The 12,000-nt window shown below is 37.3% G+C and overlaps 1 protein-coding gene across 9 annotated transcripts; it reads left to right on the top strand.

Annotated features, from left to right (window-relative positions):
- LOC133564304 (gametocyte-specific factor 1-like) lies at positions 1 to 9,836 on the top strand. Of its 9 annotated transcripts, XM_061918518.1 has the most exons (10): positions 768 to 1,025; positions 1,094 to 1,161; positions 2,535 to 2,603; positions 2,883 to 2,940; positions 3,817 to 3,918; positions 4,024 to 4,130; positions 5,943 to 6,069; positions 6,135 to 6,215; positions 7,929 to 7,977; positions 9,611 to 9,836. In XM_061918518.1, exons 5-10 carry the CDS (start codon positions 3,840 to 3,842, stop codon positions 9,675 to 9,677), a joined length of 510 nt encoding a protein of 169 aa, XP_061774502.1. In that variant the 5' UTR covers positions 768 to 1,025; positions 1,094 to 1,161; positions 2,535 to 2,603; positions 2,883 to 2,940; positions 3,817 to 3,839; the 3' UTR covers positions 9,678 to 9,836. The 9 variants fall into 9 exon arrangements, with proteins under 9 accessions (XP_061774503.1, XP_061774509.1, XP_061774501.1 ...); XM_061918525.1 differs by lacking the exons at positions 768 to 1,025; positions 1,094 to 1,161 and adding an exon at positions 6 to 82 and having other exon boundaries at positions 2,535 to 2,604; positions 5,943 to 6,066; XM_061918517.1 differs by lacking the exons at positions 768 to 1,025; positions 1,094 to 1,161 and adding an exon at positions 10 to 82 and having other exon boundaries at positions 2,535 to 2,604.
- The last annotated feature ends 2,164 nt before the right edge of the window (positions 9,837 to 12,000 follow it).

Genomic DNA, 12,000 nt, shown 5'->3' with positions numbered 1-12,000 from the left:
TTCCGCGGACGTGAACGCGCGCCTATACATAGTGTGCGTGCACATGGGATTGACTATTTCTTGACTTTGCTGGAAGACGAACGTAAGTATTTATTGATTTCTTGCTACATTCACAGTAAATATAGGCGCTTTTGTGTTTCTATCATCATTTATGTATGATTTTAATGACGTTGTTTGAAATTAAGACTAAGTAAAACTTTATATTCTGTAAAAAAAAAAAGGCTATTTTATTTAAATTCGAATAGCAATTTCGGCAGAATATGTTATAACATTTTCTGCCGAAATTGTTATGGTAATTAAGTAAAGTTAAGTAAAGTTTCTTTGATGTATTTTTCTTGATGCGTGCCGAGCAGGCTGCGGCTCGCGTCGCAAGCAAAGGAACCAAAAGACAACGTGCTCTCGATACTCTATTTTTTTTAATAAACGTTTAGGTTGTCGCTCTTAAAGTATTTTATAAGAATGCACACTGCCATAACCCGGCTTAAATTACCCGGGTTATGGTTGTTAAATTGTTGTAAAAACCGGACTTTTATATGCTAAATGCTGCTAAAGCACGTTGCCATGTAGCATTAAGCTAGTCCACGATTAGTCAGCTTAAAGGCCTACTGAAACCCACTACTACCGAGCATGCTGTCTGATAGTTCATATATCAATGATGAAATATTAACATTGCAATTTAGGTTACTAAATTACAATTTTAAATTTCCCGGGAGTTTCGTCTTGAAAACGTCGTGTAATGATGACGTGTACGCAAGACGTCACGGGCTGCTATGAATATGAGCGCTGCACACACACACAGCTACATGTCGTCTGCTTTAACGGCATAATTACACAGCATTTTGGACATCTGTGTTGCTGAATCTTTTGCAATTTGTTCAATTAATATTGGAGAAGTCAAAGTAGAACAATGGAGTTGGGAAGCTTTAGCCACACGGTGATTCCTTGTTTAAAATTCACGGACGTGAAACTTTACTATGGATCACAGCAAACATGGATCCCAAACGAATGTCAACCAGCAGGTTTTGGTGAGAAAATTGTGGTTAAAAAGTCTCCACTTATCGGATATCAGCTGAGCTTGTGCCTCCCCGTACAGCTGCCGTCGACTTCCCTGAGACACTGCGCGTCAACACCCGTCCTTGGACGTACACTTCCGACTATCAGGTACTGTTAAACACACAAACACCAGCAACACAATGGAAAGAAAAGGGATTTCCCAGAATTATCCTAGTAAATGTCTCTTAAAAACATGAATCTGTCTCAATGCAACGCGATTTCAATCGCGTTTTATTTTTTCTAGTCCGTCACTATCAATATCCTCAAACACAAATCTTTCATCCTCGCTCAAATTAATGGGGAAATTGTCGTTTTCCCGGTCTGAATAGCTGTTTTTGTTGGAGGCTCCCATTAAAATCAATGTGAATATATGAGGAGCCATCAACATGTGACGTCATCGTCTGCGACTTCCGGTAGAAGCAGGGCTTTTCTCCAGTTGCGAACTTTATCGTGGATGTTCTCTACTATATCCTTTCACCAAAAGTATGGCAATATTGCAAAATGATCAAGTATGACACATAGAATGGACCTGCTATCCCTGTTTAAATAAGAAAATCTCTTTTCAGTAGGCCTTTAATGCTATATAGCAGTGGTTCTCAAATGGAGGTACGCCAAGGGGTACGTGAGATTATTCTAAAAATAGCAACAATTCAAAAATCTTTTATAAATATATTTATTGAATAATATTTCAACAAACTTTGAATGTAAGTTCACAAGCTGTGAAAACAAATGCAACAATGCAATATACAGTGTTGACGGCTAGATTTTTTTGTGGACATGTTCCATGAATATTGATGTTAAAGATTTCTATTTTGTGAAGAAATGTTTAGAATTAAATTCATGAATCCAGATTGATCTCTATTACAATCCCCAAAGAGGGCACTTTTAAATTGATGATTACTTCTATGCGTAGAAATCTATATTTATAATTGAAACACTTGATTATTTTTTTGTTATTTTTATCTTTTTTTCCCCAAATACTTGAGCAATATTTTGCACTGTTATACAATTTAATAAATCAGAAACTGATGACATAGTGCTGTATTTTACTTCTTTATCTCTTTTTTTTCAACCGAAAATACTTTACTCTGAATAAGGGGTACTTGAATTAAAAAAATGTTCACAGGGGGTAAATCGCTGAAAAAAGGTTGAGAACCATTGCTATATAGCATTAAACTAATCCACTTGGGTTATCTTAATGCAATATAGCAGTGATCCCCAACCACCGGGCCTCGGACCGCATAAGAAATAAAAAATAGTTTTTTTTTTATTATTATTATTAAATCAACATAAAAAATACTATATATATTGTAGATCAATACAGTCTGCAGGGATACACTCTGTAAGCACACATTATTGTATTTCTTTATTACTGTGTTTCCTGGTCTCGTGAGTTTGGGCACGGGCCAAAAACTGTCTGTGTGGACATCTTGTGTGCCGCTGCATGTGGTATTGAGTGTATTTCTTTCTTTATTCTCCAGTGGAGATCGAGATCCTGTTTGCTGTAGCTGTGGGACGCCCTCCCTGTTGTTTTTGTATCCATTAAAAAAAGTATGTCTGTTATGAGTTTTTCGGCATAGTTAATTGTAGAAAAAAATATAAAATGAGTTGATGTGAGTGGGAAAACAGTGACAGAACAGTGACTTACATATATAATGTATAGAGTAAAGTGTCTATCTGCAATCTTTATAATTAAAATTAATGAATTTGAAATTATTTTAATCGCTGTTTACGTTAGTTCAGACAACTAATGTATTTTTCGCCTGTTCATAATTTCTTATGCTACTGTATGGAACTTCGTCTCATCTTCTATTTTGTATGTTTTGCAGCATCGTCCATTGCCCTGATTTTTGCCTACAATTGCTCCTGCTGTGTTCGCTTAATCAAATAAGATACTTTCTGGTTTGTTAAAATGTAATGTTGCTTTCACATTTTTATAGCAGCTCTTGGCATATTCATGGGGCTGAATCAATTTAACGTTGCCCCATATCTCGTCTAGTTTGTAGCAATGAAACAGACAACACCACCATTTAATAATGTATTTATTTAAATATAACTTTAGAAACAATAATCAAGGATAAAATTTGAATGCAACATGCTAGATCTTGCAGCATGATTATTAGCTAAAATAATTTGATTTAATGCAAAATCAGTAGAATTTCAACCCTCCACACTGCACCAAAAGTTCAGATTTTTCCTATTTAATTAGGTATTTTTGCTGTTTTTTATTTTTTGACTATATCCTGTGGGCCAACAAAACTCCACAAATGGTCCCCGGGCCACACTTTGGGCAACCTGCCCTAAATGGTTAATGCCACCATATTTTTGTGATACATTTTAAGTTAAAGTTCTACACTTCAATTACATCAGTTTCATTTCAAATTCATTCTAAAAAGTGAATATAGGCCAAAAATCCTCACTGCCTAAATACATTTATATAGTCTATGAATGCTCTCATTCATCCATGTCATTGTAACAGTACAGTTGCAATCGTTTGAATGCCCTGAGGATTACATTTCTATCGCTGGGAAAAATAAATTCTCAAAAATATGATTTTTGTTTTTAAGTTCATTTATATTTTCTGTGGCTTCACATTAGTACAGTTAACAGAACTGTAAATATACTGCTTTTGTAATCATTTGATGTGAGTGTGAAGGGCTTGCATCAAAATTTTTGGTTATATTTAAACTTGTGACGTCAAACTGGACACACATATTCACTGCTTTTAAATGAGAAGGTTTTAAAAAAAATTCTGTTTTAAAGGCAAAGTCTAAAAAGTTGGAATAATGACGACCATCAGATTTGGGAGCAGCATTGGACCATGCCAGACTCGTTCGGTGGAGAGAATGTTTCCAGAAGAACCTGGTAATTGTTCCACCACATTATTGTCATGCCATCTTGTGTGCTGGTATGATGAAGTTCCTTGAATAATTCAAAACATTTTTTTTTTTTTTTTTTTTCATATCGAAGAGGAAAAGGGAGACTATGACCCGGACAGACTTTTCCAGTGCCCTTTTGATAAAAACCACCAGATTCGTGTTGGTCGCCTCCCTTATCACATTATAAAATGCAGAAAGGTGAGTGGGCAGGGAATGTACAGTTGTGGTCAAAAGTTTAAATAGACTTGTAAAGAACACAATGTCATGGCTGTCTTGAGTTTCCAATAATTTCTACAACTCTTATTTTTTTTGTGATGGAGTGATTGAAACACATACTTGTTTGTCATAAAAACATTAATGAAGTTTGTTTCTTTCATGAATTTATTATGGCTCTAATGAAAATGTGACAATCTGCTGGGTCAAGAGTATACATACAGCAATGTTAATATTTGGTTGCATGTTTCACTGCAATAAGGTGCCTTTTCGAAGCCATCCATACACTTCTGGCAAGCTTCTGGCTGAATTTTTGACAACTCCTCTTGACAAAATTGGTGCAACTCAGCTAAATGTGTTGGTTTTCTGACATGGACTCGTTTCTTCAGCATTGCCTACACATTTTAGGTCAGTACTTTCGAAGGCCATTCTAAAACCTTAATTATAACCTGATTTAACAATTATTTTAGCACTTTTGACATGATTGGGGTCATTGTCCTGTTGAAACACCCAACCTCCAGGCTGATTTTAGGTTGTCCTGAAGACATCACATGGACAAAGATAAGACCTTGTGGAGGAAAGTTCTGTGGTCTGATGAAACAAAAAATAGCTGTTTGACCACAATACCCAGCAATATGTTGGGAGGAGGAGGGTAGCACGGTGGACGGGGGGGTTAGTGCATCTGCCTCACAATACGAAGGTCCTAAGTAGTCCTGGGTTCAATTCTGGGCTCGGGATCCTTCTGTATGGAGTTTGCATGTCCTCCCCATGACTGCGTGGGTTCCCTCCCGGTACTCCGGCTTCCTCCCACCTCCAAAGACATGTACCTGGGGATAGGTTGATTGGGAACACTAAATTGGCCCTAGTGTGTGAATGTTGTCTGTGTTGGCCCTGCAATGAGGTGGCGACTTGTCCAGGATATACCCCGCCTTCCGCCCGATTGTAGCTGAGATAGGCATCAGCGACCCCAAAGGGAATAAGCGGTAGAAAATGGATAGATGGATGTTGGGAGGAGAAAAGGTGTGGCTTTAATCCCAGGAACACATTGCCTACCGTCAAGCATTGGACGATGAAAAAGGATGATTAAGGACAAGCTAAAATCATCAGGCTGGAGGTTGGGTCTTGGGCACGGTTTGGTGTTCCAACAGGACAATGACCTCAAACACACGTCAAAAGTGGTAAAGAAATGGCTAAGTCAGGCTAGAATGAAGGTTTTAGAATGGCTTTCTCAAAAGTCCTGACTTAAACGTGTGGACAATGCTGAAGAAACAAGTCTGTCAGAAAGCCAACAAATTTAGCTGAACTGCACCAATTTTGTCAGGAGTGGTCAACCTTTCAACCATAAGCTTGTGGATGGCTACCAAAAGTGCCTTATTGCAGTGAAACTTGCCAAGGGACATGTAACCAAATAACATTACTGTATGTATACTTTTGACCCAGCAGATTTGGTCACATTTTCAGTAGACCCATAATATATTCATAAAAGAACCAAACTTCATGAATATTTTTTGTGACCAACACGTATGTGCTCCAACCACTCTATGACCAAAAAATTAAGAGTTGTAGAAATAGTTGGAAACCTAAGACAGCCAAGACATTGTTCTTTACAAATGCATGTAAACTTTTGACCACTACTGTATGTACATATCTTGCAGGTCTATTTTGCAGCCCTGCGAGTTTAGCTGTACTAGTTATGTTTGAAATCCTTTCAAAAACACCCCAACTCCCCTTTTTTCTGAATTGTTCTTTTTCTGTGCCCAGTCGAATGTATATTTGACAATTGCTTTATTGGTACAGAACCATCCAAAACTGGCAATGGAGCTTAGGACCTGTCCATTTAATGCTTGCCACCTTGTGCCTAAGGAGAAGCTGGCCAGCCACACTGACACATGTCCGTACAAAATTTCCATGGACACAGACAGTGGTGAGAAGACTCCTCCGCTCATCTTAATGCGTTGCTTTTGACTTGACAGCTGCTCTGTTTGGCAGGTGGAGTTGAAAAACCCAGAAAATGGGAAGTTCCAGTCAGGCCCCAATTCAGCGCAGACATGACTGAAGACTGGGAGAATGGTGAGATTAATAACTTAATCAGCCACATTTTAGTTCTGCTACAACATTCTCACAAATACACTATTTCCTGTGTGTGCTTTGGGCTCATTACAAATACTTAAGTGTTAATTTGTGAATTTGTAATTGCTTTTTATACCATCAGTTGGGGTAACGCTATATATACAAAAAACTGAAGTTGGCACGTTGTGTAAATGGTAAATAAAAACAGAACACAATGATTTGCAAATCCTTTTCAACCTTTATTCAATTGAACACACTGCAAAGACAAAATATCCAGTGTTCGAAATGAAAAACCTTATTTCTTGCAAATATTAGTTAATTTGGAATTTGGTGCCTGCAACATGTTTCAAAAAAGCTGGCACAAGTGGCAAAAAACACTGACAAAGTTGAGGAATGCTCATCAACCACTTTATGTAAAGATTCTTACAGGTTAACAGGCTAGTTGGGAACAGGTGGGTACCATGATTGGGTATAAAACAAGGATGGGGTGAGGGTCACCACTGTGTAAACAAATGTGTGAGTACATTGCTTCAGAACATTTCTCAACCACCTATTGTGAGGAATTTAGGGTTTTCACCAGCTATGGTCTGTTATATGATAAGTTTAAGAGAATCTGGAGAAATCACTACACTTAAGCACCAAGGCTGAAAACCAGCAATGAATGCCCGTAGAGCTGGGCGATATGGCTTTTTTTTTAATATCTCGATTTATAGGCCATATCGTGATACACGTTATATATCTCTATTGCCTTCGACTTGAATTAACACTTGATACATATAAGCACACCAGTATGATTCTTCTATGTGTCTACATTAAAACATTTTTCCTCATACTGCATTAATATATGCTACTTTTGAACTTTCATGCAGAGAAAGAAATCACAACTAAGTCAATTGACAAACTATTTATTAAGCAATGGCACAAACGTTCATGTCATTTCCAAAACAAAGTGCAAGATTGTCAGACATTTTAAGTGTCAAATAAAAATGAGCTGCAAAATAAGAAATCAAATAGTGTTCGTCCTACGCTATGTGGTAGGTTATTACAGACCTTATTAAATTCTATTTTTTTAATGTGGAAATGTTTGCCTCTGCATTTTGATGGTGTGTCACCGAACAGAGATGTTGACATGCAGTTTGAAGCACTCTTCATTCTCTGGCGTCATTTTCGATATCACACAGAGACCAACCTGCGGTATATAGATATATCGCTCAGCCCTAAATGCCCGTGACCTTCGATCCCTCAGGTAGTACTGCATCCATAACCGACATCAGCAGCAGAGAGAGCCTCTTGCTGGTTATGGAGCAGGAGAGACACGATGAGCTGGAAGCCAGGTGGAAGAGATAGGCAGTTACTTGGCCACCAGCGGTAGAGTGTTGCGGTTCAGGGTCGAAACACCCAATGACCGCTGGATACAGTCTATCAAATCCTCCTGGCAAAGGCTCCATACACCTAAGGTGAATGAAGAGGAAAGCATCTCTGGATGTAAATTATCTAAGAATAAACAAATTCATTGGTACATTACATGGGACTTTAAGTGTCAAAAAGACAGCCAAAAGAGGTTGACATAGTGTAGAAAAAGCACCCAATTGCAGGGAATTTTAAAACACCATCTTTTTCTTATGTATAAATTGAAGAATGCATCTTACAATTTGGTGTGAAAGTGATTTATTGTGTATATATAATTTATTGATTTCCCTCTCTGTTTTGCAGAGGTTGATGAAGCAGCAGTTCCTTTTGTGTGGGGTAAAAATACTCATCGGTAAGTCAGACAGTATTTTAGAGGGGAGGTGCACTTTTTAAAAATGTTGCCCCTCATTTTTAATCCCCATGTGAGACAAGTACACAAATGCTTTTTTTCTTTGTTGTGCATTTTTGTATTTGTTGTGGACTGCTAACAATGCAGGTAATGGGTATTCAATGTATTTAGCCTATAAAGCCTGTAAAACACTTCCATCAATGTTTTAAATACATTTTGCAAGTAAATATGTGATTTAATGTAATAACAAGCACTTTCATAATATTTACTGTATTTGGACATTATTTCCTTCAACTACCAATCATAGCAGACCTCTTTAACACTAACTACTACTTTGGGGCACGATAATCCAGAACTAAATCTCTTTGATCCTGAATATACGAAGGATGAGCTAGAAGTTTTAGACTCTGTGTGATCAGCACATCTAAGAATAGTAAAGTAACAAGCAATACAAACTATGTATACAGTAAAACAATCACTTACCATACAATGTCTGCTCTCATGATGTGTTTCCAGTTTAGATGAAGATTTCAGCATAATCCTTAAAGGTAAAAATAAAAAAGAGAGATCAAACCAGCGTTTTTTTGCGTCTTACTATTTATATCTTCGGGGCTGAATTTATAATCTAATACACACTTTGAACAACTCAAGAGGCGGTAATGCAACAGCTCACCGGCTCAGTATGTACACTGCAAAAACTAAAATCTAAGTAAGATTAAATATCTCAAGAGATGGTGATATGTGCTTATTTTCTGTCTAAGATAATTCTTCTCACTAAACAGATTTCATGTTGGTGTTTTAAGGGTTTTGGTTCTAAATGATCTCAGTCAGATATTACAGCTTGTTGCTGAGATTTTATGACCAATATTAAGTAAAACGTGCTTAAAACTAGAATATCAACTGATGCAAAACTATGTCATTAACACTCAAGTATGAAACTACTTTTTTAAAGTAATTTCATACTTCAAGCATGAAAACAAAAATCATGATGCCGAGCCCATATCATTATGTCAGGATAATGGAGCTGGCATTTGCTTAATTTAAGAATATTTTTCAACATATTTAGCAAAAATGTTTGTTTTTTTTCTACCAAAAGTGCACTTGTTCTTGATTATATACTTATTTTAAGGTATTTTTGGGTTCATTAAAGTTAGCTAATTTTACTTGTTTTGGAAAGTCTTGACAAGCTGAATTTTCTTGTTCTTTTGGGAGATAATTTTGCTTAGTTCAAATAAAATACCCCTAATTTTAGTATTATTTTTTTTTCTTGATTTTTGAACACTGACTTTTTGCAGTGTAAATAGGCACAGTAGCTAGTTTTCTGTGATCAAGGTGCTGGTAAAAGTAGTTCCTCGTTAGCCCTTCTAATAACAGCGTCTCTAATGTTTGGGTAATATGCAGCTCACGGCATGTAAATGGAGTGTTGGCGTTTTTTGGGGGGGGGTTATGGGCAAAATGTTGGAAGTGTAGTACAAGCAGAATATTTCAGATGAGTACAAAGAGAAACACGTTATTGTCTCAGGTAGGGATTATGAGGTATAGACAATAAAAAGTGTGGTTGTCCTTTTAATTGTGGCACTATGAAACATGTTTGTTTTTTGTCATTTAATGTGGTTGTAACTTCCTTTTCCAACAGATCAGAGGCCAGACCCACCAACATCGTTGCTTCAAATATTCGTCCACCAACTTCACTGCCATGGTAGACCAAAATGGTTTACACAGAACTTTATTTCTTAATTAAGTTGCTCTCAGAGCCGATTGGTTGACGGTTTTTTAAATATTTTAAATGTTTTAAGCACTTTAACTTTACAGTATTGTGTCATTGTTTGGGTTGATTTTTATATTAAAATGTTTGCATCAAATGGTCTTATCTGTGGCCTTTTGTCATTTACACAGGTGAACATTATCGATACAGATGGCCACTAAAGGGCAACCATTTTTTTCTTGTAGGTCAGATATAAAAAGTAAATCTCATTACTAGCCCTTTGAACTTCTTAATCTTTGATTGCATTGAACAGAGTCTAAGTCAAATCTCTTGCGTGTTACATACAGTACTTGATCAATTAAGATGATACTGATTAGTCATGCATACATTGGGTGGAGGTTAACAGAGCAAAAACTTTAATCATGTTGCACTTGTCTTAAAGGCCTACTGAAAGGAGATTTTCTTATTTAAACGGGGATAGCAGGTCCATTCTATGTGTCATACTTGATCATTTTGCAATATTGCCATATTTTTGCTGAAAGGATTTAGTAGAGAACATCGATGATAAAGTTCGCTACTTTTGGTCGCTAATAAAAAAGCCTTTGCCTTTACCGGAAGTAGCAGACGATGTGCGCTTGACGTCACGGGTTGTAGGGCTCCTCACATTGTTTATAATCATAACCTCAAGCAGCAAGAGCTTTTGGACCAAGAAAGCGACAATTTCCCCATTATTTTGAGCGAGGATGAAAGATTCGAGGATGAAGGAAGTTAAAGTGAAGCAGAAAAAAAGAAAAGGCGACAGCTCCGGGCGGTGACAGTGTGAGCGTTTCAGATTTAATTAGACACATTTACTAGGATAATTCTGGAAAATCCCTTATCTGCTTATTGTGTTAATAGTATTTTAGTGAGATTCTAAAATCATACCTGAAAGTCGGATGGCTGCGGTGAATGCTTGTGTCTCTGAGAGAAGCTAAGATTACAGCTGCCTTTTTGACAGCTACAGGAGGAGGTCCAGTAATCCATTGAAGTCTCTGGTAAGAGCTGACTTAATATCACAATTTTTCCATCCAAAAACTTGTTGGTTGATGTAGGGAAACATGTTCGCTTGACCGCTCTGTGTTAAAGCTTCACAACAAACACCGGCTGTGTTTCGGTGCTAAAGGCAGCTGCAATCCACAGCTTTCCACCAACAGCATTGTTCTTTATAGTCTCTATTATTAATTGAACAAATTGCAAAAGATTCAGCAACACTGATGTCCAAAATACTGTGTAATTATGCGATGAAAAGAGATGACTTTTAGCCGTAAGTGGTGCTGGGCTAATATGTCTGCTCCGACCCGAGACGTCACAAACACGCGTCATCATTCCGCGACATTTTCAACAAGAAATTCCGCGGGAAATTTAAAATTGTAATATAGTAAACTAAACCGGCCGTGTTGGCATGTGTTGCAATGTTAAGATTTCATCATTGATATATAAACTTTCAGACTGCGTGGTCTGTAGTAGTGGGTTTCAGTAGGCCTTTAATTCACATGAAGCTCCTAATCAACAATGAAAGTCCTCATACTTAAAGATTTAGTGCAGTTCTTCTAACAGCCTTCTTGCCTTGGCATCTATTTCAGGCTGCTTAATGGCTGGTGGCTTAAAGACAATTACTTGGAGAGGTCTCTGATCCGTCTGCTTCAGCAAACAGACAAAACAAATACTGTGCACCACTTAAACAATTTCACTCAGTGCCTTTAATGTCCAAAAGAAATGCACCCTCTGGGGGGATTTTTGTTATTTCTACTCTACCTTCACTTGTCCACTCATGTGATGATTTAAAATAATTGCAAATACTGAAAAATAAAAGTAGTTTGGGGTGAGAGCCAAGAAGCAGAATATGCTTAACAGTTGTTTATAGTTTAGCTGGCACAACTATGCAGTAGATACTCATTAAAGCCAAACACAAAGCTTTGTTTGATTACACTGGGGGTTGGGGTGGGTATCCCAGAAAGCGGCTTAAGTGAAAACCAGTAGTAATTTTCAAACTGGTATGGGCTTTTAGTGGTATGCCAAAGAATCACTTAATTGAATACTCAAACACAGTGTTACTGTTCAAACTGTAATGTTACAGTGGCACCAATATTAAATATACTTGTTTAATAAAACCTTGCCTTGTTTGTAATAAATACTTAGGCCTACTATGCTACTGTATATAAATGTTGGTTACTATGGTAGAACTTGGAGAGGCAAGTGTTTTCTGAGGTGATACTTGGTGAAAAAAAGCTTGAAAACCACTGCTCTACAGTATGTTAACCCTCTGGCGAGGGAAAGTCTGC

Source organism: Nerophis ophidion, linkage group LG13 (assembly GCF_033978795.1).
Source record: "Nerophis ophidion isolate RoL-2023_Sa linkage group LG13, RoL_Noph_v1.0, whole genome shotgun sequence".
Taxonomy (NCBI): domain Eukaryota; kingdom Metazoa; phylum Chordata; class Actinopteri; order Syngnathiformes; family Syngnathidae; genus Nerophis; species Nerophis ophidion.
This window is presented reverse-complemented; position numbering and strand designations above follow the sequence as displayed.

What these genes read in the sequence shown, in the direction of transcription:
- LOC133564304 (XM_061918519.1), top strand. Translation starts at nt 3,840, where the DNA reads ATGACGACCATCAGATTTGGGAGCAGCATTGGACCATGCCAGACTCGT. An exon ending in AATGTTTCCAGAAGAACCTG is followed by an intron (nt 3,919 to 4,023) that starts GTAATTGTTCCA and finishes TTCATATCGAAG; the next exon opens with AGGAAAAGGGAGACTATGAC. An exon ending in GACTGAAGACTGGGAGAATG is followed by an intron (nt 6,216 to 7,928) that starts GTGAGATTAATA and finishes TCTGTTTTGCAG; the next exon opens with AGGTTGATGAAGCAGCAGTT.